Below are 23668 nucleotides of genomic sequence, written 5' to 3' on the forward strand. Positions count from 1 at the left end.
ACCAGTGACCCAGTGTTTCCTCCACCTAAGGCCTTTAGCTTTCCCCCCAATGACAGCATCCCTAGGTTCTCCAACACCTATGGTCATAGGAGAGCTGGTGTTGAGCATGCAATGGCACCAAGTCTGCTTAGAGTCACCCCGCTCTCAGGAGCAAATGCAACTCAGCCGTAAGCAGGTGCGACTCCACTGGAGCCAATGGAGGTGTTGGAATCTACCCCGAGACTGCAACACAAACCACTGCTTTGCAAAGCACCAAGCTTGGCATTCCTAGGCCTGAAAACATCTTTCAGCAGGGAAGGTGCTAGGGATTAGAGCAAATATCTACATTTTGAACGACTGCTCGACTCCCAGGCGGAGATGACTTTGAGTCGTGCGTGTCCAGCAAGACAGAGACGCAGCCGTCATCACTACCTCTATCTGTAACGCACAATAGCAAACGGATTAGGTATTAATAAAGGACAGATGTGGCGTTGCTCCAATGCTAAGTTTTCTGCAAGCTGTTTTCCCACAAGGGCTTGTCTAGATGAACAGTTAGTGTGCGGCAAACTGGGCCATCAATCTACCCCACAACGACCTGCCATGCACCAACTGTCCGTATGGACCCTGCTTCCACACAGTAAAAGCTCCCAAGTGCACTTCGATCTACTCCCGTTTCAATGCAGGGAGGATCAAAGCACAATAAGGAACTGTTCGTGCACCTTAGTGCACCGCAGGCTAGTGCGGGGTAGATTTACCCCCCAGCTTGCTGCGCACTAATTGTGCACAAAGACAAGTCCTACGGCTAAAGCATAGTCACACCAAGCAAACTAGATTTGCCAAGAGCTGGCACTTCGCTAAAGAATATTTTGAAAAACAATCCCTTTCCTTTGCTCTATATTTACTGCTGCTCTTCGGCTTCCAAAGGGTGGAAGTCCCAGGAACCTTGATACATGGGTTACGCTTCTGTAAGAGCCTTCTCCAAGATGCGCTTTCGTAATTTCACAGTGACATGTGTCAGCAGATCAGAGCTACAGCAGACTGGAGCCAGCCTAGCTCTCTGGAAGCAAACTGCATAGCACTAACCCACTTTTCCTTCAAGAACCCAGCACTCCCACTGCCCACTCAGGGCCTGTCATAACTATAAAGGGAAGGGTAACAGCTGTCCTGTGTACAGTACTATAAAATCCCTCCTGGCCAGAGACTCCAAAATCCTTTTACCTGTAAAGGGTTAAGAAGCTCAGGTAACCTGGCTGACACCTGACCCAAAGGACCACTAAGGGGACAAGATACTTTCAAATCTTGGGGGAGGCTTTTGTTTGTGCTCTTTGTTTGGGAAGTTGTTCGCTCTTGGGACTGAGAGGGACCAGACATCAATCCAGGCTCTCCAAATCTTTCTGAACCAGTCTCTCATATTTCAAACTTGTAAGTAAACAGCCAGGCAAGGCGTGCTAGTTTGTCTTTGTTTTCTCAACTTGTAAATGTACCTTTTACTAGAGTGTTTATCTCTGTTTGCTATACTTTGAACCTAAGGCTAGAGGGGGGTCCTCTGAGCTCTTAAGTTTGATTACCCTGTAAAGTTATTTTCCATCCTGATTTTACAGAGATGATTTTTACCTTTTTCTTTAATTAAAAGCCTTCTTTTTAAGAACCTGATTGATTTTTCCTTGTTTTTAGATCCAAGGGGGTTGGATCTTGATCCACCAAGAGTTGGTGGAAGGAAGGAGGGGGGATGGTTAATTTCTCTTTGTTTTAAGATCCAAGGGGTTTGGATCTGTATTCACCAGGGAATTGATGAAGGGTTTCTCAAGGCTTCCCAGGGAAGGGAATAAGCTTTGGGAATGGTGGCAGCGGACCAGATCTAAGCTGGTAGTTAAGCTTAGAAGTTTTCATGCAGGCCCCCACATTTGTACCCTAAAGTTCAGAGTGGGGAAGCAGCCTTGACAGGGCCCCAAAACATCCATGGTCTGAAAACAAAATACATTGTGTGTGCAAGTCACCCAGCCCCACACAGCCGGGAAGCTGGGACTCAAACCCTGGCTCTCCAGCACCAAACTCTGGCCTCCAGCTGAGCTAAAGCAGAACTCCACTAACAAACAGCAGGAGAAGATCTTCTATCCTATGTGTTGGCCAGCCATGAGAAGTTACATCACCGTTCACCTATACACAGACACAGAGGGTCTGTTACATCTGATTCTGCACCCCTTATAAATGCAGGATTGAAGTCACCTAGCCTGTCCCACTCACCACACCCTGTACAGAAACCCCGTGTCAATAGCACCACCAGGCCATCCTCGGCGCGATCCAGCATCAACCAGGCTGTAAAAAGTAAACAAGAATGGGCCAAATTGACACCAGTGTCACTAAGGGGACAATCTACAGTAGCGCCAAAGGGGCTGCTCTGAAGTTGCACCTGTGCTGCAGAGATGGGCGAGCAAGGAGCTCCATGCTGCTGCAGCGTCCAGCTACAGGGAGCAGGACGCGTGTGGGGAAAGCCAGAACCACCCCCTCTAGACAAGTCTGATCAGAACCTTGAGTCAAATCCTCTCCTCTCCCCAAGGGCTGGACACTTGAATTATTTCCAAGTAGCTGCACAAGGTTAATCTGGGAATTCGCTGCAAGAAAAACATGCACTAGGGAAAGGGCCAGAGCTCAGCTCCTGCTCCCTGCATGGCCCTCGCTGCTCAGGACAGGGGCATTTCCTTTTCCTCCAGAAGGCTGCTTGCGTTGGCTGCTCCCTCTGCAGTCACACACCCCTTTGCTTTGGCAGCCGGAGGCTGGCTGTGGGAACAGGGAAGGCCTGGCTTCCTCTGGAAAAGGCCACTCACTTACAACAGGAAAGCCTGATTCGGCGCTGTACAGAGGGGATCCACAGGGCTTAGTGGGGGTTCCTTCCCTACCTCCTCACCCACCCTCACCCTCCCTTCCCAACCCCCCTCCACCCTCACTTCCCCAGCTCTCACAGCTGTAAAATACACAGACAGGGAATCTCCCTGCCTTCGCTCAGACACCCCCAGCAATGGTTAGACAAAAACCCCAGGGCTTTGCCACCCATGACAATGGCTGTCATTTCAAGGGATGATCCAGCCCCTCACAGCCAACACCAGCCTAGGAACCCGCCGGAGTCAAAACAGGGATGAGAAAATGGGCACAGCAAAGACTAAAAGGCTTGCTCCCAAACTGCCCCTCCTTTTCTCATCCCCCTTCCCCATCTGACCTAGAAAGGGGTCCCTCGAGACCCGCACATCCATTTAACAAGCAGGGACCCAGCAGCCATATCTCAGCCCCGCCAGATTACGGTTACCCGGGGTGTCCACCTTCCTCCCATCACTCAGACCCACCCATGGAAAGGGAAGGGCCCTGAAACATGACCTACAGGTCACCAGATCCAGGTTATTTCTGGCCCAGGTGGGGATGGAATTCCAAAGGCATCAAATTCCAAGAAAGGTACCCTGGCTTCCAGGGGACTGAATCTCCTCTAAAAGTATACAAACAAGGAAGGAAATGGGGATTTCCTCTGAACTCTGTTCCTTCAGTTTTGGGGGTCGACGTGGGAGGGCTTAACTGAACGCTAGTGATCGCGAACAGTGCTGGCCTGACAGCCATGGAGACAAACCTTTCCAGACATCTGGTCAGGATGGTCCAACGGCTATAGCAACGGGAGATATATATGGAGATATACCTATCTCCTAGAACTAGAAGGGACCCTGAAAGGTCATGGAGTCCAACCCCCTGCCTTTACTAGCAGGACCAAGTACTGATTTTGCCCCAGATCCCTAAGTGGCCCCCTCAAAGATTGAACTCACAACCCTGGGTTTAGCAGACCAATGCTCAAATCACTAAGCTATCCTTCACGGGGGTCTCCCAGGAGCAGGCTATGTGACTGTATGGAGGGCAGGTACAAGTAACTACGAGAGCAGAGTGTGAGCTCGCTTATGGGCACGCTGGGGCATAGGGCACAGTCCAATTGTGCAGGCTGCATTTTTGCTCTGTATTCCCTGCTGTTCACAAGATGGAGTTTGCTGCACCCGATATCCTGGAAGGGCCCAAGAAACCCCCAGGCGATCTTCACTCTGGGGCAATCCCCTCTCCTGCCACTTGTGCAACAGTCTCACGACCCTCTGCGCGGCAAGGAGGAATCGTCCCCACTGCACAGGCAGGGCGACTGCGGCACAGAGTAAGGTCACCCAGTGACCGAGCTGGGAAAAGAACCCAGGAGTCCTCGGCCCAGGCTCTAGCCACTACAGCACTGCAGCCCCTTGCCCCCCAGTTTCCTGCAGAGCCAGTCAGACTGCAGCCTGCCAGCGGGAAAGGAACTGTTAAACTAACGCTCCGACGCGCAAATCACAACAGAACGGCCCAGATCCCGAAGGGAGAAGAAGTTCCGCTGACTCCTGCTGTTTCCACAGCCTGTGCCTTTCTTAGGGGGGTTCTTTTACTCGCCGATGGGCGGGAGGCCCCGGAGAAAGAGCAAGGAGATGAAAACACCCCACACATGAGCACCGGAACTGGAGCCCGTGACGCAGAATCTACCTCCCTCTGCAAATGGCTTTCACTATGGTTTCCTTCCATGAATTATTAAGAGGGATGATTTATTTAAAGGAGCAGCCGCGTGCTCCTTGATGCGTGCAGCTCTTGGCAAAGCAACTCCGGTGGGGCCAGAGCACCATGCCAGCGTTTGTGACCCTAACATTAATATCCATGATGTGGCTGCGAAGGCCCTGGCTGGCGCAGGATATTAGGGCATACCAGAAGGCAAGAGGGAAGGATGGAAGGCGGCGGGAATGGCAGGAGAGAGAAAAGCCAAGGAGCAGCAGGGCTGATCTCCAGCATGTGACACCCGCCTTCGGCGCCACTAGGGCGCTCAGGGCTTGAAAAGCCACGGTGCCCTTTATTTCCCAAAGCAGTGAGACTGGTTCGAGACTCCATGCCTCTTTCGGCCCAAAGATTCAGCGCAGTAACTGCCCGGCCCCACCTACCCGCAGCAGTCGCAAAACGGCTTCAGGTCCCCTTCTTTGCTGGAGGGCTGAGATTTTAGTTCTGATTTTGAGGCACGTGTTTGAGCTGCAAAGACAACTGCCCCTCATGACTGCACGGATCGGCCTCTGCATCTGAGTCACCTCCGCTGGCTGGACTGGCACAGCCAAGGCTCTCTGTCCATTGGCTCGGCTATGGGAGAGGGAGCCAGAGGGTATGTCTACACTATCCCTGCGGCTGGTCAGTGCCAGCTGACTCGGGCTCAGGGGCTGTTTAATTGCAGTGTAGAGGTTTGGGTTCTGGTACCCTCCCACCTTGCAGGGTCCTAGAGCCCGGACGCCAACTCGAGCTCAAACATCTACCTACCCCTCAATGAAACAGCCCCTTAGCCCGAGTCAGCTGGCATGGGCCAGCCGCAGGTGTCTAATTGCAGCATAGACATACCCAGTCTGTTCTGTCTCATGCATCATCAGCCAAGAGAGCATTAAGTTCGACTGCAGAATCTTTATTAACAGTGCTGACATCACAGGCAGACAGAACCCAGCCGGGGCTCTCAGCTCCTGGGTGGAGTTTGCAGCGTCAGCATTAGAGAACAGGAGGGTAAAAAGCCTGGTGTTTCATCCACCCACCTCTGTGTTAGTCCAGTTTCACGCCGGTGTAACTACTGATTTTACTGAGGTTTTGAAGTGTAAACCCAGAGTAACAGAGTGGAGAATCAGGCCCTTAGTGTATAAACTGAGCAGATCTGGAGTCACAGAGACAAACATGGGATTCCTGAATTCCAGCTTTACAGTCACTTACCTTGCTATGACCACACTTTAAAAAGGTCTAAACCTAGTTGTTCCCTAAAACACCATTCTCTCGATTACAAATACTATTTGCTAGCAGGATCGTTTTCCTCTTAGTAGCTTCATTATAGTGTCTCTCTGTCTCTACTACAACTGGGAATTGGTTTCAGCTAAACCAAAATAAGCCATTCTTCAGCTGATATTAAGTGTTCACCCACGGGCTAGCTCCGGTTTTAAAACCTAGTTCAGTTAAACAGATACAACCTTCCCATGTAGACAAGGCCTCACTATTAGGGGCATGGGGAATGGCACTAAATGATGTTCTTGAAGGTCCCGATCTTGGCAGGCTGTGAGCATTCTCAGCTTCCCTGGACTCCAATAGGAATTGAAAGCGCTCAGGTCCCTGCAAGGCTGGGCCCAGAATGACAGAGAAGGTGAAAGGTTATTTGCAGTGCCTGCGCTGTAACAGGCCTTCGTTCTGCCCACTCGGCTGGCTGGCTTCCCAGATGGCCCTTCTCCTCCCTCTTCTGACATACATTCGCTCTAACAGACAATGCGCCTTGTAAAAGGAGCCCCCCACTCCCCACTGGCTGCCAGGTAAATGACTGTTGCTATTTCAGAGTGATGAACACGTGATCCCAAAAGCACGCTACTGACACAGAACCCTCCCACACATGCATTTCCAATCCGCTTCACAGTCCAGCTTCAAGGGACACAGAGCTGGCTACATCAAAAGTCCAGCCTTTCGCCTGAACGTCCCACCAGCACTAGCAAACGGGGGGCTACAGAAACCACGCTGCCTGAGCCAGGCGGGAGAGGCAGCTGGCTGGCACCATTCAGGTGCAGAGGTACTGGAGAAAACCACTGGTGGCATCGAAAAAGGGAAAATACCAGGGTGCTTCCTGATCCCCTGAGCCCGGTGTGAGCAGATCTCCTGCTCTTGCTCTCTGACCCACAGTCGCTGCAGGTCACCACCTATGGAAACGGTGCTATTTTTCAGAGTCTGAAGTGCTCCGCGGGCTCAGCAATTTCTGCCACAGCCCCGCCTGGAGCCATTCGCGCCCGCTGCTCGCTGACTTCAGTGACAGCTGGACGTAAAACTCCCCTTGTCTGTCGGGCAGGGTAAGGAACAGCTCCAGTCCTTGGCCTGCTGCTGTCTGAGGCCATTTCCCCAAAGTGCTCTATCACATTCAAACAGTCTGTCCTTCCCTTGAGGCCCCGAATACTCAGCTCCTGCCTGCATCTCTGACATCCCCTCCGCTCCGCCAAGGATCTCAGCCGCAATACCTCTTCTATCTCCTCCTCCATCCCGTTCCCCAGGCTGCCCAGCATGGTTGGAGAACTCTCCCCAGGCGGACCAACCCCCCGGCCTCATCCAACCCTCCTTTCTGCTGCAAGGAGAACTAGCTGTAGTACTAGTTGGTTGCTGCAAGGAGAACTAGCTGTAGAACTAGCTGGTTACTTTCTGTAACCAGCTAGTTACAACGTAAAGAATCCGTGTTCACTTCATAGCCTGCACAAACCAAGCCACAGACTGAGCTTGTCTCTGCCATCCCAGCAAACCCTTCCCCACCCCCCACCCCCCATTGCTGCGCCATCACCTCTGGTTGCTGCATTACATGTACATTTGCAGTTGTAAAGCTCCTCTGGGAGGGAAGCAGGTCACACTGCCTGTCCTGCATGGCTCCTAGCACACCTTTAGGCACTGCACACACAACATCAGTTCCATCCGCACTCTGGCCCAAGACACAACCCATTAGCTGCAGCCAGTGAGGACACACACTTTGAATGAGCAGCCGGTGCCTTTATATTCAGCATAGGCTAGAAACAGTATCTTGATCTTCACTTGGACTGTCTGCAATTGAAACAGAGGGTGTGTTAGCTTGGGGTGCTTTTCTTGTCCTCTGAGCATTTTGTCTGTCCTGGCCAGCCCATCAGCACAAGCATTTACTTGTTCGAGGCGTTTGAGGTGTGTGTGTGTGTGTGTGTGTGTGTGTGTGTGTGTGTGTGTGTGTGTGTGTGTGTTTTCTAATACAGTGGTTCTCAACCAGGGATACGCATTCCCCTGGGGGTATGCAGAGGTCTTCCAGGCAGGAATTTGGAGCAATCAAATTTTTGAATTGCTCCGCTCTGGCTCCGGGCAAAAACCTACTGGTCTGCGCTCCAGAGCCCTGCTTCCAGGGGGGACATCAACTCATCTAGATATTTGCCTAGATTTACAACAGGTTACCTAAAAAGCACTAGAGAAGTCACTACAAATTAAAATTGCATACAATGACTGTTTACACTGCTGTATATACTATACACTGAAATGCAAGTACAATAGTTATATTCCAATTGATTTATTTTATAATTATATGGGAAATATAAGGAAGTCAGCAATTGTTCAGTGATACTGTGCTGTGACACTTTTGTATTTTTATGTCTGATTTGGATAGTTTTCCAGTGAGGTGAAACCTGGGGGTACACAGGACAAATCGGACTCCTGACAGGGGTACAATAATCTGGAAAGGTTGAGAGCCACTGCACTAATCTACCTCTTAACCTCAACCCCCTCTTCTAACCCCCTCCGAGCCACTCGCTCCCGTACTTGGCCATTTGCACGGTCATAATTATGCTCAGCGCGCTGAGCTCTCTGCAAAGTCAGGTCAGATTCTAGCAGCAGTTTCTGGGAAGCATCATTTATCTGAAACCCTGGTGACAAGCACGTCCCTGGCACATCCCTGTTTACCCTCCCCACGCTCACAAGCGTCGGAGTATTTTCACAAACTCACGGCAAGCACCTCCGTCATCTCCCTGGGGTTTGGGTTCCAGCAACGCGGGAGCTCATGATTTATGTTCAATTGGGGGACAAAACACTCCTCGTCCTTCTCCATTAATATTTCATCATCAGTTTTGTCACTGTCTTATAAAGGAGGATTAAAATCCGTCCCGCCTTCCTTCCCAGGGCACAAGAAAACAAACCCACCTCCCTGTTTTCCACAGTCAGCTTTGCACCTATCCTGTCAGCAGGAAGCCCCGGTTCAAACAGCTGGCGGGAGGCGCTCCGGGGAGAGCAGCAAGCAGGCGGGAGGGCTTCAGGGGAGGCGGAGGAGCAGGGATGGGAAGAGGCAGAACAAGGGAGGAGACTTGGGGGAAGAAGCAAAGTGGGGATGGGGCCTTGGGGCAGAGCAGGGGTGAAGCAGCCACCAGGAAAAATAAAAGTCAGTGCCTGAGCTCTCACCCTTAAAATTAAAAAAGTAATTAACCATTGAAACAATGTATCAAGGGTCATGGTGGATTCTCCATCATTGGCAATTGTTCAATCAAGATTGGATGTTTTCCTAAAAGATCTGCTCTAGAAATTATTCGGGGGCAGTTCTCTGGCCTGTGCTAACAGGAGCTCAGACTAGCTGATCAGAGTGGTTCCTTCTGGCCTTGGAAACTGTGAATCTTAGAAAATACATTCACGACTGCCTGCTGGGACACCGGGAAACCCAGAAATGCCAGTTTTCATTAAATTGTGAAGTGCCCATTTTCTGATTCAATGAAAACAAATTAATTCACATTCAAAAAAATTTTTGGAAGTTTCTGGGGGGTTATTTTTGCCTAAAGATAGGACAATCCAAGGGAGACCCACCATGGAATTGTGCAGGCTTTCCTAGTATCTGCTACTAACTCGATATCACTGTGACCCTAAGGAAAACCAAGAACAAACATAAGCACAGATGCCAGAAAGACCAATAAAGTCATCAAGGCAGAGGTAAATAGAGCAAGGAGAAATAAAACATTTTCTAGAGAGCATCTGCAAGGCACTTTACAGCCACTGAGCCTCACCAACCCTTCCTCCCGCACCATGCAGAGAGCAAATATTATCACCATTTTACAACTCAGAGAGGTTAAGTGACTGCCCCAAGGGTACACAGCAAGTAAGTATCGGAGACAGGATTTGAACCCAGAATTCCTGACCCCGGATTGTATGATTTAACCATTAACCAATGCTCTCTATGGCTTATCACCAAATTTTTTTTTAATGGGATGCTGCAAAAAGGGGCTGTTGAGAACGTAACTATTTACGTAAGGATTTAGTGCACTAGGCCACCAAGCTGCAGTCACCAAGCGGCGAGGAGAATTCTGTTATTATTTTAAGACCAGCTCAGTCCCAGTAACCCTCCAAAGTTAATAATAATGGCATGTTACAATAATTAAGACATTAAGTACCTCTAAGAGCAGCAGACACCGACGCAAGTGATGTTTATCAGAAAAGAAGGGTGGGCTAGTTAAACCTGAAGACCGGAGGCACAGATGAACCCAATAATATGTCCAGTAGGGGAAAACTTTCAACACTGTACACGGGTAATGAACTCTCACTGATAGTGACTAGTGACTGCTAGGGATCTATGGTAGTGGGGTCTTGGGATTTTAGCAGAGAACCAGTGCTGGTAGCCAGATGAGCAACACATCACCAGGGGCAGGTTTCTTGGGCTCCATTCACCCTGGGTGTAAAGCAGAACAAAAGAAACAGGTCCCCCTACGGTAAGGAAAGAAGGTTTTCTGGGGAATTCGTTACCGACCATAACAGGAGTGGGGAGCGTACATTTACTAGCCAGATATCAATGCAGCACCCTTGAAAAATCAGGAACACTGTCAAAAATAACAGTTGGGTATAATCCACTCATGGGCAAGGCGGATGGTTGGGGGAGCTGGTAAAGGCCTTTCACCTGGAGGTCACCAGGTTAAACGCAGCCCAGGATGAAGACCAATGGAAGACGGCTGTTGAGTGCCTTGTGTGCCTTGGCAGAGGTGTGCATGCCCAGGCCTAGAATGCAGGTACAGCCCAATGGGAATTGCTGAGTGGGAGACGATGCCCTTACGCCATGGCTGGCTCTAACAGCAGGATGAGTTGTTAACTTCCCATGCGTGCCACATTCATCCAGCTCATGAAAACTCACCACTGGTCTGTCTCTTCCATTCATTCCCCCCCTCGGGCTGACAGCCCCTCCTGATCCTGCTAGGCTGCTACCCTCTGCTCAGACCATGCCCACGCAACAAACTTGAGCCTCCCCACCTTCCCAGCAACACGAACAAACGAAAATGGAGAACACACTGAAGCCTCCCCGGGCCGTTGGACTGAACAAGGCCGTCCATCCAGCTCTTTGCCAGAATGGCCGCTCTTTTACAAGGGTAGGTTGTTGGCCTTTCACTCAAACCCCAACCTGGAGGGCCAGCAGGCTGCTTTGCATCTGGTCCCTGCCCTCTGACCTGTCTGGGTTGGCTGGCCCTACCAGCCATCAGAACACCGCCTGGCATGGCTCTCAGGATCACTGGAGAACATAAGCCTTCCCGGAGCAGTCCCCAGGGAAGGGAACAGGAGACAGTGGCATGTAAAACAATCTAGACTAGCTCTGCAGGAGTTTCGAGATGCATTAGCTTCGCCGTTTAATCCTGCAACCTGGCCCCACATCCTGCCCTGCGTATTGCCATTCGAGTTCAAGGGACCTACTCACATGAGTAGAGTTACTTATGTGCACAGGAGCCTGTAGGATCAAGCTCCAATTGGAAGCACCCATCTTCATGCTGGCTGTGCACTGGGTATTTTACTGTTGACTCTACCCAAACAACAGTAATTCCCCTGCTTGCTGACAGAATTAGCAAGGGAATCTCTCGCTGTGTCTGTGCAGCGTCAGGACCTTTGAGGTTATCTGAGCTGCTGTCGTTTGGTCCATTTCTTTCTTTCCTTTCTGCAGCGGATTTGACTTGGATTCCTTCAGCACGTGGATTGGCTTTTCTCGCTTATGATAGTCTCTCTACTAGAGGATTAGCAAATGCATTTGAAGGCTGCAGGCAAAGGAAAAAACGGAGTTGGAATCCAACTCTCCCTCCCCCAAAGCAGCTCATTTCACTGCCAAAGGGTCCACAGGAAACAGACAATGTGTGATCTGGAGTTTATAATGCATCAGATTAGGTCTTGTTTCCTTCTTCCCCGATGGACAATAAACCTCCAGCGCAATAAACCCTGGTGTGCCTGAGAAGCCCAACCAAGGCACTTGGCACCATTCCCAACGGACTCTGGACTGAGGCTAGGTGGGCCCAAGTTACAGCATCTTCACTGCAGCACGTCAATCGCCATCGAGAACACTCCGGATATTTGCTAATGCAACTGCCATCATTTCACAGAAACAAGTTGTGCAGGGGGAGCCGTTCCTGGATCAGCCACAAAATGGGCCAATTCTGAGGTCGGGGGACACTTCCCCCATTTGTTTGGGCCCAAATTTACTAAGGAAAAATAAAATAAAAGAAAAATAAAAATTTAAAATCAAAATCAAATGATACATGCTGGCCAAAGACCCTGACAGAAGCCTGGAGTAACTCCCCCAAAGTCAATGGTGTTGCCAGATCTTGGGTTGCGCAGGTGTAACCCAGAGGTCAGTTTAGCCTCTAACTCCTGGGATATTCTGAAATTTGTCAGCATCTCATTTGTATCTACTGGATGATGACCTTGACCAATTCAAAGGGACTAAGAGACAGAGCCCAAAATATTCCAGGGGGCCCAGATCCAAGGTTTGGATTCAGGCCTCTCCAAGGGTTTCAACAAACATTTAGGGCCTGGATCACTCCCTGGGTTTGGGAGGGTAAATCTGTCAGCATAGAGAACACAGCTATCCAAGCAGCTCACACCATCTCTGCTCTGCCCAGGGTCCAGACCAAGCCATTGCAGTGGGCAAGGCTGGCCAGAGAGGGGCCGGGCCAGGCTGGTAGGGAAGTACGTGGATTCAGCATCTCTCCAGGGTAGCGCTCCTCTGCAGCGCCGCCTTGATTTAAAGCTGGCAGAATCCCCCCGGGAGGGATCAGTACTGCCCCCTGGCTCTGCTTTGGAGCTGAATTCTGTCTCCATCATAGCTGCTCCCAGAGGGCGAATCTAGCCCTTGATTTCAATAGGAATGTCCCCTGCATTTGCAAATTGCCCTTGTAACTTTTGGGGCCAAGCAGCCAGCACAGCAGCTGGATTTGATTCCCTGCACAGTCAACGAGAAGCATCCATCCCCTGAGGATGGGACTAGTGCACACAAAATTACCCCTCGTGCTGATCTGAGATCGGCTCACAGGGACACCACTTGTAACTAGTGGGGTGGACCCTGGAGGAACTAAGAAAGATGATTCCTGCCTGAGTCATCTGGGAAGACAGATAGACTCTACAACAGCTAGCAAGGGAGAGGGGGGCTCTGTTCTTTCTTCCTCCCACCCTGCCAGAAGCCACTGCATCTACCACACAGCGCTTCAAAGGGGACCACAAAGGGCAGAGTAGCTTAGGTTGGAAATGGAGGATTTTTAGAAGAACATAAAAGGAGCCCCGGCCAGCAAAGGATCTCTCGTGAGTCTGTATTAAGAAGACTATTGAAAATTACAGATCCAGACTAACACGGCTACCCCTTTGATACTTGAAAATTACTATTCTTGTTATACTGTAATAGCACCTAGAGGCCTCAGCACCAAAGAACTTAACATCTAAGACCCCCACTTCAGGAAAGCACTTTAGTGCATACTCAGATTTAAGCATCTGCTTAAGTATATGCTTCAGTTATGTCCTGAATTAGGTCTAGGTAAATTTTCACATCAACATTTCTGCACTTGCTTAATTAAGCATCTGAGCAGGACCACTGACTTCAATCGGCTCACTCAGCTGCTTTAGCACCTAAGCATACGCAGGATCGCGGCCTCGGCGTTGGAATCTAATGTATGTCTCTTGCATTGCTGCAAACCCAAACATAACAACCCTCTGCTACTGAGTGAGGCTGGATAAAGTACAAAGTAGAGTTAAAACTGCTGCCTCTCACTTTGTGTTTGTCCAGCGCCTAGCACAATAGAACCCTGATCTCAATTGGGGCCAGCAGGTGCTATTGTAATAAATAATAAAACTGTCAATTGTCTGAACACATTTCACTAACTAACGTTACAGGTGACAGCTCAGCCCCCTGTAACCAAGGGAGAGTAAAGAAAAACGATTTTCTCCTCTCCATTTTCAGTTTGTTTCCACTGGGCATTTGGCAGCACTACTGTATTGTCAGTTTCACCCTTTTCTTATATGGCGAGTCAGTTTCCTTACTGTTTGTGCGGGTCTTTCATGCAGCAAACAAGGAGAGGAAGACGGTTGTAAGGAAAAGGGAACTGTGAAAGCACAAGAATTGGCAGAGGCCTTCGGGGACAGGTGTGAAACCTGAAACTACTTGGAAACATGTTTTAAGTGACTACATCTCAAGCTGACAGCACAAACCTTTTGAACAGCACAAACAGCAAGAAGTAGTGATGGGAATGACCCACAAAGCTTGGACCCAGATTAAAATTTCCCTGAAATCCAGGGATGCCAAGGTTCAGAGTTTGCTTTTAATTTACTTTCACTAGAAGTAGCTTCTTTTCATTCTCATATCTCCTGGGGTAATAGTAACACAAGTAAGGTTTCTTGGTTTTTTTAGAACTAGCAACATGTACAAGACAAAAATTGTAATCACTGAGCAACAGAACAACTGGACGACAGCATGGTGTGACAATATATTCCTTCAGTGGTGCATAGAACAATCAGTGAAGATTTCAGTTCATTCTTGTAAAGTGCTTTGAAATCCTCAACTGGAAGGGGTTATTGTTTGCTCTTTGGCTGGAGCAGTTAGTCAGGGGCTTTGCCGGGTTGTTTACATGGGGAGGAGAAATTGATTATACCAGTCATATATTTCTTTGGTGCAATCCTGTTTATTGACAAAGAATGTACACAAAGTCCTGTTTCCCTGAAGGCAGTAGAACCAGAGAAGCAGACAGCTCCCTTGCTCACTCTGTCCAAGGCTGCCTTTCCAGCAAGTCCCGTGCCCCCAGGAGTTGTCCCTCTCAGGGCTGCTTCTCTGGCTTTCTGCATCTCCTGGCCACAAAGCAGAGGGCTTGCTAAACAATCCCTCAGCCCCTGCATTTTGCAATCGGGAACCCCTCAGAGAATCATAGAATATCAGGGTTGGAAGGGACCTCAGGTAGTCATCTAGTCCAACCCCCTGCTCAAAGAAGGACCAATCCCCAGACAGATTTTTACCCCTGTTCCCTAAATGGCCCCCTCAAGGATTGAACTCACAACCCTGGGTTTAGCAGGCCAATGCTCAAACCAGTGAGCTATCCCTCCCCCCTGCTCAGGCTTTGCCATGCAGCCAACTGCTTTGGCCAGTAACCTCCTATTGTTTCTAGCCATCATTATGTAAAAGGGCTTAATTGCTCCTTCCATTTAGTCTAAAAGAAGGGAGCTTAGCACACCCCCAACCAGGTCAGTGATTGTCTAATGACCAAAGACCCACTTGATGGCTGCCAATAACACCTTCCAACGCACCACTATTATTTAAAAGGGCCTCAGATAAAAGACTTGCATATCAGAGCAAAAAAGTACAAGTGCATTTAATTTCATTTATTTACTGTTGAATGAGCTGAACTGGAAAATGTCATTTGTTTTCCCTAGCAAGAGTGGAAGCAGAAACCATCAGCTTGTGCAGAAGAATACGAACTGCCATTTAACAAAATGAATGTCTCTAGGACTCAGGTAAAAAGCAACAGAGGGTCCTGTGGCACCTATAAGACTAACAGAAGTATTGGGAGCATAAGCTTCCGTGGGTAAGAACCTCACTTCTTCAGATGCAAGAACTCAGGACTCAGGGTTATGAAACTGATCTTCCAAACATAAATCGATGCAGTGCTGTCTGCCAGAGTCTGCAGGCAGCCTCCCTGGCTCTACTACTGTCCCTAAGCTTTCCCAAGTTGCAGCAGAGTGAAATTGACAAAGCTCAGGTCAGTTTCACAGCAGCACCATTCAGAACCCTGAGGGTACAGCCAAATGTTGAGGAATCATGGCAGTTTCACACTGCAGCTGCTAGGGAAAGGTCTATGCAGCAGCAGAAGCCGTAGTGATTGTGATACCGGCAGGCCTGTTTCACACCTCTATGACTGTTTCTGTTTCTAACTCCTATGCTAAAAAGCAGCCACTAGCATGAATTGTCGTGCACATTTTGAGGCAAATCCACCAGAGCTAAGCTCCTAATACAGATGCTCCTTTATTGCCTTTATTTCCCCTAAATCCTACGTAGGGGGAGGGGGGAAGGAATTGCCAGTCTTCTGGAAAGATTCAATTGTTTTCTGGGACAAACGTTCCTCAAAAGACCTGAATCAAATTAAACAAGCCTCTTCTGAGTTCATCTTTCTTTGCCAGGATATTATCCTTCCCCCTTAAGGCAGCCAAAGTGAAGACCTTCAAATACATATTTAAAGGAAAGGAGGGAAGCAGCCATACAGATGTCTGTATCTGTTTCAGAACGTGGACCAGAGGCCTGCTCTTATCTGTGAGCATGACTCCCATCCCTGAAGACGGGAGAGGGGGAAGGATACCTCAGAAATGAGATTTTGGGGTGGGTGAGGCAGTGAGACACCTTGGATCCAAAGAGACAAGCAACCAGTGGGTTAAATCAAATCATTTGTTCCTTGTGAGTTAACTGCCCTAGGGAAACATACAAACAAATAAGCCACCGTGTCCTTTTTATTTATTATGCTATATTCACAGCTGAGTGGCGATGTCTGCTCAGTGCACGGCAGCAGTGGGGAAGCCAAATAAAATGCTAGGCTGCATTTGGAAAAGAGGGGAGAGAGAGAGAGAATGAACACAACATGGAAACGTATTTCAGTGCCTTGGGGTAACTGCAGGGCCCACTCACAACTTGAATAGCACAGCCTGCGTGGCCCCATTCATCTCAGCGAGGGCAGAGAGAAAGCTCCTTTAAAGGGATTAGGGTTAGGTAAGCGTGACGCTCACCCAGAGAAAGGGAATGCCATGATATGGGATGCCTTTTAGGCCAGGTCTACACTACAGACCTATATCGGTATAGGTACGTCGCTCAGGAGTGTGAAAAATCCAGCCCCCTGCATGACATAGTTATACCAACCTAGCTCCCCCACAGATAGACAGGGCTGTCGTCAGGAGAGCTTCTCCCATCCACATAGCTACCGCCTCTCAGGGAGGTGGGTTACCAAGCCAATGGGAGAAGCTCTCCTATCAGTGTAGGAGCATCTCCACTAAAGTGCTCCAGCAGTGTAGCTGCCTCGCTGTCACGCTGGATTTGAAGCCAAGCCCTCAGTGCCCACACAGCAGGTTTATAGCAACAGATTCCAGGCTTCTGAGGCCAGACCCTCCGGCACCAGAACGTGTAGTCTCTTTGCCTGGAGAACCCTGGGTGCTGCTCTCTGCCTGAGCTGGGGTTCGTGGCACAGGCGAGCCATCACCATTTCTTAACCACAGAGCATAGGGGCCATCTTGACTAGGGGCAGGCTCATTTTGACATGGCAAGAAGAGCTCTCATGCATATGCCATATTTGTTTCTCTAGGCCACCCCTACGCCTATGGCCTGGGGGAAGAGGGAGAGACTCTCCCTATGTCAAAATATCCTTTAGCCTAGTGGAAGGTGCACTGAGCTGGAAGCCAGGATACCATGAATTCAGGTCTCACCAGCTCCACTCATTGCTGTTCATATTTATCTGCACTTCACCCCCCTTCGCACCTTGTACATCCACCTTAGGAAGCAGTCGATTATCAGCCACCTTATGTCAAAAATAAGGGAACTGAAATGTTACACAAGTTCATTTTAATGACCAGGCCCCTGCTAACGGCAGCCCCAAATCACAGCCACTACTCTCAGCCACACTCTCGCTCAGAAAGAAGCTGCCAAATATATGTGCTTGGTTGTGTCATCTCAAACCGCTGGTCTAGCCACAGGACCGCGCTACCTTCCCAAAGCCAGGAACCAAACCCAGCATTCCTGACTCCCGCACTCTAACCACTAGAGTGCACTCCCCCTCCAGAACTGGGAATACCACCCAAGTCCTAACTGACTATTGTACTGTTGTCTAGCAAATAGCTGTGTAACTCATTGGCAAAGCTCTATGAAGCGCCTCTATAATAATCACTTACGAGTGAGAGCCCCAGCTGGTGTAGATCAGCTCTACTGAAGCCAATGGAGCTAAGCCGATTGACCACAGCTGAGGATCTGGCCCACTACTTCTGTACCGACTTTGGTCTGAAAAGATCCTAGAGCAGATTACAAATTATGTACATGCTACTAAAATGCAGCATCTCTGGGGTGAAGCAGAATAACAACGCGGGGAAAGGGGAAAAACCCAGCTATACAAACCACGTCATGGGATCGTTACAGACAATTGAAAGCATGTGACTTATTGGGGGAGGACACAATCCATAGAGAAAGAAGGTCATTACCTCGCGACAGCTGTTTGCTGTGGGAGGGGCTGGTAAATTTCAGTCCCGATATCGCCAAAGCCCTCCTACAACGGACACGAACTGGCAACCTCAGCACTGAGACCTGGGACTAGATGGATGAACAGCTCTCTCTCCAGTTCAGATGCATTGCAGGTAGCGCTCCCGGCTGCAACCTACACTGGACCTGTTTGAGGACATCACCTCTTCAGGACGATCCAGGGGGTACCTTTACCCAGCACCACATTTCGTGATCATTAAACAGAAGTTCCAATCTCCATCCATTCCTCAGCCTCCATAGTCAACCCCATTCTGACCACTGCCTAGTCCCTTTCACCTGCAGCCCCTCTCCAGCACGGCTCTACACATGGCCATGCCAAGCCCTGCTTGCTCTCCAAGACGGCACTGACGAACCGCCTCGTGGGACCACTTCTGAATGGGCTGCTCCCCAGGTCTGTGCCTCCAACCACTGCCTCGTATCAGCGCCCGGGTCTGCTGCTACCACATGCCCCACCCATCCCGCTCCCATGGAAATCCATGGCATGACATGCTGACTTCAAAGGGAGCAGAGCCAAGTTGCATGCACACCTCTAGCACGTCTCTTGCTGCCCCTGCTTGTTATACGTAATGGCATTAAAAAAATTGACAAAATTCATTCCAACCAGAATAGCTGCCTATTTATTTTTAAAATTTGATGGCTTCAATATCAATACACATGACTAAATAACCTCTGTTTTCCTGGCACTTGAACTCCTGGCCACCCCACAGTATTTTGGCCAAGAGCATAGCAGGATCAATAGACAATTAGACACCTATTTGAACGCTGAGAATTTCCATGCTTGCATCAGACAAGATACCAAAGAGACTGGCTGAGAGATACAAACCCTCGTAGGCTTGGAGCATAAGCCAACCGTTAACTGACGGGGATGGGAAGAAATTTCCTCTGAAGAATCACATACTGGTCACTGTCGGATACAGGACGCGGGCCTCATGTGGATGCAATTCATACGTTCCTAGGACAGAAGGCTCTCAGCCAATGAGTAAAGCAAGCATCCTGCAGAGCGAGGCTAGGACCAAGCCATCTGTTTAGGGAGGGCCAGGACCCCACAGACTCGCACTGCAAAAGAGACGGTGCAGTGATTTAGCACTGCTGCAGCTGAGGTTGCAGAAGTACATGCCTTCAAATCAGCACACACTTTGTTCGCCAGCTATCTCAGCAAGCCGCCTGGCTTCCAACAGCTGGCTCCATACATGAAGTATGTTATCGGTCAGTATTCCAGATTCCACAGAGCAAGTGTCTCAGCGGGGTCTGCTCTGCTCACAGTTCAAATCCAGAGGCTGGCACAGTTATAATGGCAAATCCAGTCTTGCCAATTCCTGCGAATTTATCCCCAGCCTCGTGACTGCTGATGCTCTCTGCAAAGTTTCAGCTTCTGGAGCCAGGATGATGATGCGAGAACCTCAACTTCCATTTAAACAACTTCCATTTCTAGCCCTCATGGCTGTGGAGAAAAGCCAGAAACGTGATCCCCAAAGGCTCCAAAACCAGAAGGGAAATACCCCCAAAGTGAGAAACGTCTCATGACTTTTCAGGCACTCTCATGATTTTGAGGGCCCGACTCATGATTCCTAAACACTTGGGACAGGCAGTGCTGTAAACACACACACACTCTCTCTCTCTCTCTCTACTGAGCATCTGATGCTGCTTGCCATGGTACCTCACTCTCCTTGAGAGCACACCTCAAAATTCACTTCTCCCCTCTAGCCCAGCTTCACCGCAGCCTTCACTCCGGACAGTGCCCCTAATTGCCATCTGCTCACTTGAGAACTACACCAAGCAATAGGCAGATGTGCCAAGTGCATCCTAAGGTCCTTCCCTGTTGTTCCCTGCCAAGCTCCTCAGGCCCTTCCTGTGCAATGTCTAATTTAAGACTCGATCCCTTTAATGACATCAATGCCAGTGGATCCTGATGCCCCTGCAGAAACCCATCGACTTCAGGGGCCCTTCTGTGCAGCGCTCACTGCAGGATCCAGACCCGAGATCGTAAGCGCCTTGGGGCAGGGATCTATCGTTTCTTCTCTGCAAAGTGCCATGCAGTTTTATAGTGCAACAGCAACTCAAAGCAGGGCCGATGCAATCCCTAGCTGTGCACGGTGAACATCTAACAGAGGAGCCATTCGGCCCCCCTCCTCCAAAAGCAAAAAGAAATAAAAACGACATCATTGCAAATCTGAGCTCACTGGATTTTTCTTGGGATTTCAAACCTTGCATCCAACAGCCCTTGAGTAAACTCCATGTTTTGTTGGTTGTGTGCATAGCACCTAGCACAAAGGGGCCCCAAGCACTGACTGGGGCCACTGCTCGGTGTGATCTGGTATCATAGAAAGTGAGGCACCGGTTCAGAAAATCACTTAAGCATGAGTGCAAGTTCCATCCTGAATCAGGGCATGTGGCGAGACAGCCTCGCATCACATCACATCTCAGAGCTGCACAGCAAACGACATAAAAACAACAAAGCTCTGCGAGCTAATGCAAAACAGAGCTGGCACAGAGACCGGGTAACCAGAGGCCGCCAGGGTCACTGTTTGTGGTTGTGAACTGCACAGATGCAAAGGCAGAGACATGACACACCAACAGATTGCTGGGAATGGTGAAGTCCATTCTGGGCAGCTTACAAGTGTGACATGAATTGAGCCGATTCATGGGCTTGTTGTTTTCAAGACCAGCACTCCAAAGGTTAGGAGTATTAGATTCTGACAACAAACAGGTTAGAAGCCAAAATACGCTGCTCTGGGGGTGCATTTTCTGGGTTATAACATTCCATGAAATCCACTCAGCCGCCCTCCCCTTCCATTGCCCCTGCACCTCTCTGCCAGCTAAAAGAACTTGTTTAATTAGAGAAAAAAGAAAAAACTCTCTCCCCTCTTTCTCTATATAGAAAGCCATTGCAAAATCTTGGAGAATTATACAACAATAAACCAAACCATGTCTTTGGACACAGTCCCAGATAGCACATCAGATCACGCAGAGTATTCCCCATGTTCCCAAGCTCCATCCAATCCTAGCAAGCATAACCCTAGGAATGGGCGTAAGACAACCAATCGAGATCCTATCCCACGGTGAGTTGCCCCGGGCATCCCTCGCGCCCCAACCGACTTTGATGGGCTCCATCTGCACAGAGCTCATTGCAGAATCAGGAACAACCCTACCAGCTCCATCCAGCCACCAGCCAACCCGATTCAGACCGAGATGAGTTCAGTGTCAAAGCCAAAACCCGGAGAAACCGATACGGGGTCCGCGGCAATAGTCCAGGAACGACATCCAGTCATCAAAGAAACAGAACAATGTTCATCCCCACAGTGGAGTTTAATTGGCACCACAAAGAGCCTCCTTAATCAATCAGTCCGGGTAGATAGGACTGGGCCAGGCCTGGCCACAAACAGCATAACTGATGCTCTAGTCCCATCATGACACTCCAGACTCTCCACCTGCCCAATACCTGAGGGCACAAACCAAATGTAACCAAACCCAGCGTCTGGCTTGTTTATGCCTTTTATCAGTGGCACCATCTTTGAGGGGGGGATGTCACTAAGGCCCCGCCGATCTGGCCACAGCTGCACATGCCCACCCCCTGCAGAGCCCCATTTCGCTGCAGGATCGGGGCCCAACTCCAGAGTCCAAAGCAAACTTCATTGGCTGGCTGGGTTGTGCACCATTTACTGCTGGGCTCTTGCCCGCTGCCAGCATACCTCTCCCTTCCCAGCCTTTCCAACACCTGCTCCAACCTCCTCTCTAGTCCCTGCATACTCCTGCCATCGCAGCCCCCCTCAGGAAGGCCAGGAGAGTGGGAGCCCAGCGAGAGGCTGCCAGCAGAGTTCTCGCCCTCCAGGAAAAGCCACGGAGGAATAAAGGATGGGGCACGCCAGTGAATACGCAGGGACAGCCATCCAGGTGAGGCGCATCTGGAAAAATCCACCGCACCGATTCCATCGCCCAAGCCAGCAGGCTCCTAACACAACCCATCAGGCCGAGCAGCCTGACAAGGTACCAGGCACTCACTGCGCAGGGTACCGATGGGCAGCCTGGGGGAGGGGGGGGGGGTTCCGAGGAATAGGACGATAACCCAGAGAGAAGCCAAGCGATTGACTGGCGGATTTCTCGGGGGAAGGAGGCTGGGTGGGGGGAAGCTACACACAGGTCTGGGAGCTGCGGGGCCACTAGCCCCGCCAGAGAGATTTAGCAAACACAGGGCAGAGACGCAAACCGAGCAGGGCGCCCCGATCCCACGGGGAGGGGCGCGGCATGGAGCGGGAGGCAGGACCCCTGGCTGGGAAGTGACCGCACACACGAGTGGGGGGGGTTGCCCAGGCTGTTGCCCCCCCCAGCAGGGCCCCGGTTCGGTCCCGCTCCCCGCCGGGCCGGGCCGCCCCTTACCTGCCCACGGTCTGGTTGGCGAGCTGCCGCATGCGGTTGAATTGCTTCTTCATCTCGGCAGCGAGCCGGGAGCCGGAGCGATCCGCGAGCAGCCGGGCGGTTACATGGCTCCCGACGGGAGAGCGGCGGCTCGGGCGCTGCGGCGGCGGCGGCGGCGGGCGGAGCGGGCAGCCTGGGGCCGGCAGCGTCTCACCGCCTCCATCCCGGCCGCGCTGCGATGCTCCCGGGCGGCGGCGGCAGCTCCCACCCCCCGCTCAGCGCATCCTGCGGCATGGAGCTGGCGCGGCTCCGCGCCCCTCCTGCTCCCACCTTCGCTTCGCCCCTGCAGGCTGCTGGGCGCCTCGCTGGGGGAATGGCGGCTGCTACTGCGGCTGCTCGCCCGGCCCGGCCCGGGGGCTCTGGGAGATGTAGTTCCTCCCTCACTCCCCGGCGGGTTCGGGGGCTCCCACCCCCTCCAAACCGGCCGCAAGGGGGCGCGCTGCAAAGAGGGGTAATTAGCAATTACCATCCCTCTCTCCCTGTCATCGCAGGGACGGCCCAAGCCAAGCGCCCAGCAGACTGGGGAGGGGATCCCTGCCCAGCGAAGGGCTCCCCCACTCCCACAGGGCAAGTCCTCTGCTGTCTGCAGCATCCCTCCTGAGCTTCTGAAAGTCCTGCGGGCTGCAGCAGGCTGGGCCTGGGGAATGCTCTGCCCCAAAGCAGCGACACATCCTAGGGACTCCTTCTGGCTAGTTTTCAGAGTAGCAGCCGTGTTAGTCTGTATCCGCAAAAAGAACAGGAGTACTTGTGGCACCTTAGTGCCACAAGTACTCCTGTTCTTCTGGCTAGGTCTTCACTTTCCCTATTTGGCTGGTTGAGGAGCAGGAGGGGTTGTGTGCATCCAATTCAAAGACAAGCCTTTAAAATGTTAAAAGTTGCCGAATTCACCTTATCTATCTGTGCCCATACATGGCAATCTATTTTACAGACGTGTGGGACTGGAAGGGACCTCGAGAGGTCATCTAGTTCAGTCCCCTGCACTCAAGGCAGGACTAAATATTATGTAGACCAGCCCTGACAGGTGTTTGTCCAACCTGCTCTCAAAAATCCCCAATGATGGAGATTCCACAACCTCCCTAGGCAATTTATTCCAGTGCTTAACCACTCTGACAATTAGGAAGTTTTTCCTAATGTCCAACCTAAACCGCCCTTGCTACAATTTAAGCCCAATTGCTTCTTGTCCTATCCTCAGAGACT

General features: G+C 50.6%; 1 protein-coding gene across 12 annotated transcripts in view; it reads right to left on the bottom strand.

The window, feature by feature from the left end:
* ARHGAP44 (Rho GTPase activating protein 44) overlaps window positions 1-22801 on the bottom strand; it is a 156273-nt gene extending 133472 nt beyond the window's left edge. For 3 of the 12 annotated variants that reach the window (XM_024101746.3, XM_005297617.5, XM_005297618.5), the window contains exon 1: window positions 22433-22798. In XM_024101746.3, coding sequence (XP_023957514.2) covers window positions 22433-22485 — 53 coding nt within the window. In that variant the 5' untranslated portion in view covers window positions 22486-22798. Of the gene's footprint in view, window positions 1-22432 lie in introns of all 12 variants that reach the window. The other 9 variants (XM_024101750.3, XM_024101748.3, XM_005297624.5 and 6 more) reach the window with 5 other exon arrangements.
* Window positions 22802-23668: the final 867 nt, after the last annotated feature.

The sequence above is a fragment of the Chrysemys picta genome, chromosome 12 (genome assembly GCF_011386835.1).
Source record: "Chrysemys picta bellii isolate R12L10 chromosome 12, ASM1138683v2, whole genome shotgun sequence".
NCBI classification, from domain to species: Eukaryota; Metazoa; Chordata; order Testudines; family Emydidae; genus Chrysemys; species Chrysemys picta.